Source organism: Montipora capricornis, chromosome 4 (genome assembly GCF_036669925.1).
Source record: "Montipora capricornis isolate CH-2021 chromosome 4, ASM3666992v2, whole genome shotgun sequence".
Taxonomy (NCBI): domain Eukaryota; kingdom Metazoa; phylum Cnidaria; class Anthozoa; order Scleractinia; family Acroporidae; genus Montipora; species Montipora capricornis.
In genome coordinates this window covers 48450637-48458136 of record NC_090886.1, presented here as the reverse complement: position 1 = coordinate 48458136, position 7500 = coordinate 48450637, and the positions used below count along the sequence as shown (strand labels likewise).

General features: G+C 39.1%; 2 protein-coding genes and 1 long non-coding RNA gene across 4 annotated transcripts in view; 1 reads left to right on the top strand and 2 right to left on the bottom strand.

Annotated features, from left to right (window-relative positions):
• LOC138047226 (peroxidasin-like) overlaps nucleotides 1-1900 on the bottom strand; it is a 24020-nt gene extending 22120 nt beyond the window's left edge. Inside the window, 1 exon segment of the mRNA XM_068893978.1 lies at nucleotides 1608-1900. Coding sequence (XP_068750079.1) covers nucleotides 1608-1807 — 200 coding nt within the window. The 5' untranslated portion in view covers nucleotides 1808-1900.
• Nucleotides 1901-5448: 3548 nt separating this feature from the next.
• LOC138044831 (uncharacterized) overlaps nucleotides 5449-7500 on the bottom strand; it is a 15210-nt gene continuing 13158 nt past the window's right edge. For both annotated transcript variants that reach the window (XR_011131511.1, XR_011131510.1), the window contains exon 3: nucleotides 5449-6127. This is a non-coding gene — a long non-coding RNA (uncharacterized lncRNA). The remainder of the gene's footprint in view (nucleotides 6128-7500) is intronic.
• Nucleotides 6162-7500, top strand: part of LOC138044830 (uncharacterized) — a 23849-nt gene continuing 22510 nt past the window's right edge. Inside the window, exon 1 of the mRNA XM_068891247.1 lies at nucleotides 6162-7500. This exon is cut by the window's right edge and continues 188 nt beyond it. The gene's annotated coding sequence lies outside the window, so the exon portion shown is untranslated.

Genomic DNA, 7500 nt, shown 5'->3' with positions numbered 1-7500 from the left:
TGAAAAATCGACTTAACCTGATGCGTTTTTGTACTATTAAACCTATATTTAGCTTTACTTAACCCCCTCGAAGAAAGCTGAATACGGTTACACAGTTGTTTCAAAAAAGGTTTCTTCTAATTTAAATTTCCATCCGTTGTAACCGTCTGCTCAGATCAAACCTTAATAGCCACATATATACTGACATACAACAATGGTTTCATATGATTATACTGGAATCTTTCCAATGATTGAAACTGTGGGATGTTGACTTTCCCGCCGGATTAAGTTATCCTCGCTTTGAATAGCAGGGATCATGAATTCCTTCGATGCAATTCGCAACTGAGAAGTTCTAACCAAGATGCGTTTTGAGTCTCATTTGTGAGTATCCCACGAACAATTCATTTTAAACTTCCCAGTGATGCAAATCGTGAATGAAAAAAGAAAATAATCACGCAAAGCTTGCCTCCAATGATCCGGAACGGAAACATCGGATTACATCTTTGAAATTTTAGCATTTAGCAGACAACAAGGCATATTTCCCGCCCATTTCTAATCTAGAATGAATGGTACATCTAAATGTAAACGGAAATCGCGCAGCATCGGTTAATAAGGCAACAAAACTCTGCGTTAAAGTGATAGAGAAATCAGTGGTGATTCTTTGTGTAAAAAACACGTAATTGTTAATGCACTATTAAATCGCGAAGATTCTTTAACTTCCAGCAAAGCCGGTCAAACCCGGCACATCTGATTCTATTGTTTCGCCCACTTGGCAGCCACAATAGCCACAAATTATTCAGCCGCCTTCTGACGAGCCAAACGAACCATTTAATTCTCCTACTATTATCCACTACCGAACCACGCCGGATGGTAAATTGAATTCAATGTGGCCCTCTATTCTATCGTTGCTTCTGGGAATTTCGTCAAGTCAAAGCAAAATGAAATCAAGGAAAGGCTGATATGTGAACCAGTGATTTCGACAAATTAAGATTTGTTGATGGTAGGAAACTTGTTGATCTCGCAAAATTAAGATGTGACCGTTTATCAAAATGAAGTACAACTTTTCCGGAAAAGGCACGGGAAAAACGATTATTCAAATTATTCACTTTGAATATTTTATGTTTAATCTCTATTCCAGATAGCCACAGGTCGCTAGCGTATGAGAATACAACGATGTTGATTTTTATCTTTATCACTTGATGAAACTCCAGTTAGACGTGACAAAATGCCCTTGGAGAGTTCAAGCATTTTTCCAATATGTTTTGATAAAAAAGCACTTTTGGTGTCAAGAAGGTCGTCTGCCACATTGGCTTGTTGTCAGACATTCTCCCTATGTTTGTTTTTTCCTAACATCAAGAACATAAAAAGTCTAGGGCTTAAAACCAACAAAAGCCTATATTTCTTGATGAAAAAAGTTGCTGGGTCTTGTTTGGTATGGATTCCCTCCAAGTGAAACACAATCGATATTTTCAGCGAAGTATTTAATACTGATGGACATCCCACTTCATCTTAAATCTCCTCAAGAAGTTCCCTCAAAAAATATTTCCTTACCCTAGCGTCTTAATTGAATGGTACTTTCTTTGAAAAGAAATTCTATACATGCTTTCAAGACAAAAGTTACTACTTACAAGTCAACTGTTGTTGACGGGACGATTGGTATTCGCGACAGTGAGTGGTGATAGCAGCGAACAGTTGGTCCGGTTTGTGTCCTAAAGCACAGACAATTCTTCGGGCAGGATAACCCTTTCCGAAAAAAGCACAGAATGAGAACGACGAAGAGCACGCGAAGCGCAGAGAAACGGAGCGCGCAAATTGTGTCGAGCGCCATCGATGCTGTACTGACTTTAAACGTTAACACAAGAGCCAGCTCAGCTCCTCGCTAAATAATCGGAAGTCCAAAGATATACACCGACTCGAGTGTCAAGTTTCACTCCCCATGCCCATGATGAATGACGAGACAGTTGTTTACTATCATACAATTACGTCTATCAAATGACAAGTCGGAGGATTTTCTTGGATGAGCCTCAGAGTCAAAGGTTAAAGGCATCTTTTTGGATCATAAAACATTAAGATTTTGATACGTGTACTTCTCGCATCATAGTGGAAAACGGTTACGTCGGAATCATTTAATTAAGGTTCGAATGGCGTGCAGAAAATGAAAAACAACTGTCAGTGGATTTTGTCCTTTGTAAAATTTGTCATTGTTTTGATCGCGACTGCTTACTGTTTTCACTTAAGGGACGGACCATTATTTTTCTGGAGGGGCGTATGAACAATAATGAAAAATATTGTTTGCAGGGCCTAAAAAGACGAAATAAACTGCTTGTATACATGATATGTATGAAAAAAAATAGTTTGCATAGAGGTCAGAGAAACTTCAAAACTGAAATTTAGACTTAAAGTATGTAGTTGTTTGTACACAGGATCGAAGGGCTCCATTAAAATCAACATTTTATTTGACCAAATTGGAACACCAAATATTACATGAAATAAATCATTGAAATACACAAAAGTAACAGATTGGATCTTCAAATTGACCATGCGCAAAAATAAACCCAAGCAGGACATTTCAAAGTGGTCATGTTGGCAATAAAATCAAATACCATTCACTGTTATGTATCATCCAAGTTTGCCTAATATATAGGGGGCTTCTTTAAGGAATTACATCCACTCCTTCAATTGTCTGACAAGTGCAAACAAGCAGTACCTAATGCGCCTATGATAGCGTTCCGCCAACCAAAGAATCTGTAAGATTAATACGGCCACTATGACGGTATTAACGATCGGGGCAACTAAAGGAACCGTGCTGACTGCAATAGCACAAGATGCGATGTTTGCAACTATGTTGTCCCCAGTTCCCAGTAGTAGTTTCACGAGCCATACAACCAAGAGAAGCTATACTATAAACTATCAGTTAGATTGTAATTCTTCAGTGTAATTTTGTGTATTTAATTACTTTTAAGGTCTGCGGATTGCAGTATGTTGGATCAGCCACCACTAAATTTAGGCTGAGATTTCATAACCACAAAAGTCACCTTAGAGCTCATTCCAGTAAATCGACTGTTGACAGGGAATGCGACGACTTTATATATAATCATTTTCATAGTCCTGGACATCTTGGACAACGGGATATTAGCGTCCAAATTATCGATAAGGCTCACACTAAAGATAAACTGGCTGTAAAAGAAGCAGAGTGGGCATACAGATTGCAAATGCTGAGGCCAGACGGCCTCGATGATAGCGGCTTCTTTTGCAGCCAGAATCTTGTCGCCAGAAAACGGTAGTTTATGTTTCAGCTGTTGTGCATAGAGATGTAGTACGCGAACGATCTTTTACTTTTTTTGTTTCATGCTCCATACAGTCTGACTGATATTGTTGGCAAGGCATTGTTCTGGGCGAGCTCCGTTTTTGCTGGGACACAAATAATACCACATTTGTTTGGAATATTTTGGCCAAGCCCTGATGGGCTAAGCTGTTTATTGAAAATCAGCATGGTAACCTAGGAAATACCCAAATATAGAAGACATGATCCCAGCAAAGGTGAGGGGACACTCGCTATCCACAAGAAAGTAAAAATAGGGAGGGTGGGGAGGGAAAATTGATTTGATTCTGTTGACATCAGCCTCCGCCTACCTTGCACAAATGGTGAATGATCTCCAGAAAATCCCGGATGACAGAAATGCTAAACTGCAACATGGGAAATAACTAACTAGGCACGTCTCACTCAGCATAAATCCTTTAATTTCCTCTGGGCAATAAATTTCCTTTTTGTTTTTGTTGTCGTTAGTGTGTTTTTGTTCGATCCCTTACAGTTATTGTTGTTGGCTTTTGTTATTTATGTCGCTTTAGTTTCATCTTTTTCATATGCGTGCGCGCGTGCAATGTGTTAAGGACGGTGCCTACTATTGTTACTGCGCATACGTCCTGCGCATCTCGAGATACTCGGATTTCCTATGTGTGATGCTTATTAATACAGGGATATTTTTGCGCGGTCTAAGACTATGCGGAGAAAGCAGAACTTAGCAAGAGCTCTTGGTATCCAAAAAGAAAATTGAGGGTAACCATGAATTTATTTCAGAGATAATTAATTAAGCTTCAATTTGGAAAAGAACGCCATACATTGATTTGTATTTCAAAGCTTTTTACAAATATTGTTGATTAATTATCTTCGAAAAATGCTTGGTTACCCCCAATTTTCTTTTTGGATTTCAATAACACTTGTTAAGATCTGCTTTTCCAGCACATTCAGTAAACCGCGAAAAAATACCCTTACCGTCCTTAATTAGTCAAGTTTGTTATTGCCACGCGTGCATTCTGCAGTTTAAATAGCGTGTAGTTAACGTTTTTGTGTAACGGTTTCTAATTACTCAGAGGAAGGCCGTCTTGTGCGGCCGAAAGATAGGCGTAAACTAAAGTTGTGTCATCTCTTCATTTGTGGTCTATTATAAATATATATAGTGGTTGGTTAATTAGTAATTTAAAATCTATTGTAATCTGAGATCGATCATTGTGTCGATGTTTGCTGGGACATATTTGTTCCCGTGGCGGCATTTGGAAATAAATTCAGTTTTTTTTGGGTTGCGTGCTTTGTCGGCTTTAATGATGTGGAGTTTTTCAGTTAGGCAAAGATTGCGTCGTTTGGAAATGTTGTTGTAGGCGCTAGCTTATCTTCAGCAAGAGATTATGAAGGTACCTTCATAATCTCTTGTCTTCAGCTAGTTCGGTCCGGTTAGCGTATTTTCTGTTGTGGAATGTTAGTTTATGTTGCGTCTATAGTTGTTTGAATGTTCCCTGTGTTAGCCCGATGTAGTTATTTCCTGTGTTGTCTTTGTCTGTGGTCACGTTGGCTTTTTAGATTACGCTGGTGATGAGGCAGTTGTTATCCGGAGCGGGCATTGGTCTTTTATTTCTACAGTTGCATCCGTTTTGCGATGTGGAGTTGTTGTTAAGAATTTTCTTGTTATGGTTCTTAATGATGCTGCCCATGTTCGGCATGCAACTGTAGCTTACTTTCACGTTGTTCTTGTTGAAGACGGAGTGGAGATTGTGGTTTGGTGGGACGTGTTTCTTGATCAGGTTGAGGAAGATTTTAGCGATGTTTGTTTGATGATGTTTCTTTTTCTATTTCTTTTCGTGGGTGCGGTTGTTTTTTTCTTACAGTAGTGAATCCACTTGATCTGAGGGCTTTGTCGAATGTTTCTTTGCTGGATGATATCATCGAATATCATCTTTGCTGGATGATATCATCCAGTAGTGAATGCTTTCGATGATATCATCCAGCAAAGATGTGGTTTACAAGTTAACATGAGCGGGCTGTAATGCCTGTTACGTCGGCGAAACGGTCCGGCATTTTTCCACGCGTATGAAGGAGCATTTAACCAGTGCTAGGGCCTCTCACATTTTCAGCGATTCTGAGGCTTCGAAATTGGTCGAGGCTTTAATTGATGAAATTTTTGCCGTGACATTTAATATAAACGGCGCACATTAGCTTTCTGCGACAAACATCGCATTGGCAATAAGAACAGGAAAAACACCAAACAACGATCATAGAAAACGAAAAGTTCTATTTTTCTGCAAGTCATTTAAAGCTCATCAATTCAGTGGAATGTTCTTAATCCCTCAGATGGTGTCCCGAGTACAGGATCCACTCTACCTCAAAAAGATCTTCCGTCCCATCGGTTAATTTGTTTCGGAAGCATTAAATAGACAAATCTGTTTCTGTCATTTTGTGGATTGGCCATTTTACAGTTCGTTCGTTGCTTAGTGACCTGGGCCCGGTTGCTCGAAAGCCGATTAACTTAACCCAGGATTAGCGTAAACCTTTGTTTCACGTTTTCAACTTTTTGGTGAAAGTTTCTTTTTCTTGTTTTTGCCTTTCAAGATTGACTTCTTCTAATGAAAAGTTTTGCCGAAAATCAGCGTTGAACAGCATTTGGGAGCAGAGAAATAAACTCCATGGTTAATTGTTAATCTGGGATTAGCGTTAATCGGCTTTTGAACAACCGGGCCCTGGCCCATAAATTGTTGCGAGGCTGCTGGTGACCACCTCACTGTGTGGTTTTTAAGGCTAGTGACAACGTTCTGTCCTGAAGTGTTGTTGTTGTTGTTGTAGTTGTTGTTGTTTGGAAAGAACCAATCTTGAACATGACTGTGGATTGAAGAAAAAGACTGCAAGTTATTCTAATATTTTTGCTGGATTTTTGAGACGGTTAGTTTTAGTTCTTTCAAAGTGTTAGTAAACTTTTGAATAAAGTATCGCAACAGAGAAAACTCATAAACATATAAAACCATGTCATGGGTAATTGCATTATTTGTTGGGGATTGTTGATGCACTCAACCTTTCCCAATCCTAATTTTGTTACCAGAAGAGTTTTCTACACAACTTTTCACTCATTGTACTTTTAATAATACACCATTTCATTTCCTTCATAAGTTTCTAACCACTCATTTGGTCATTTAATCCTATATCAGCGATTATATAATCCAGATCAAGGACGTCTAAATATTGCATTAACATTAAACCGTGCAACATCAGTAGTTATTCGTTATGTTATTCAAGACTAAACTTCATCCCTTAAAGTATGCTACATTTTCAAAAAATGGTGGCCACATTGTTTTAATAATTGACTTTGCGTTTCCTTTAGTTTCTGTTTCAACTGGTATACTACCGTGTCCACCATGATCAAACCCTCAACTCCTTACATTTTCAACGACACCAAACTATGTAACCCCTAAGGTTTTCCTATTCAGTCCGGGTTCTTTCGTAGTTCCCCCGCTTCCGTTTGAAAACGGCCTCTCCTCTACCTGGGCACTAGACACATTGAATTCTGCGTACAACTATACTTAATAGTCGGCGCAGCTGTAGAGTCAACTATTACCAGTAGTGTAAATCGTGCCGTAGTAATTCTAATTACGTGGGATGCCATAGGCAGACTACATCTAAAAATGGAGTTCCTTTTTCTTTTCTGTTTTTTTCGACGTAGTCTCATATGACAATTAGCGACGTGCTTGTGCTTCTCACTGAACTTAAGCCCTGCTGGATGGGAGACTATCGAGATATACAGTTTAAAAAACTAGATTGCCCTTTGTAGACGCCGTATGCATCCTAATCCTTTTTTTTACCCATTCAAATCTCAACGCATCTCACGTCAACACCTCCAGGCGTCTTGTTAGTCTACATTGACATTACAAAAGCACAAATGTTTGTACCGGAAGCCTCGCTTCCATTCTTAGGCCAGGTATCTTAGCTACGTCTGAAAATTGGTCTACTGAGGCGACCAACTAATGGACTTTAATTTCTGTTAATGGGCTGGGCTCGGCTACCATAGCCCTTCGCATCCATGTCACGTCAGACAACCCTGACGTAAGAAAAGTTAGCTAGAAAATTTGCTTGCTGCTAGATTACGTTTCCCAGATTTTGCCGCTAAATAATTTTTTTTTTGTTATTATCTGTAAAAAGGCTAATACTGTGCCGTCTCTGGATTTATTTCAAGGCAACAAGATTGCTCATTGATTGAATAA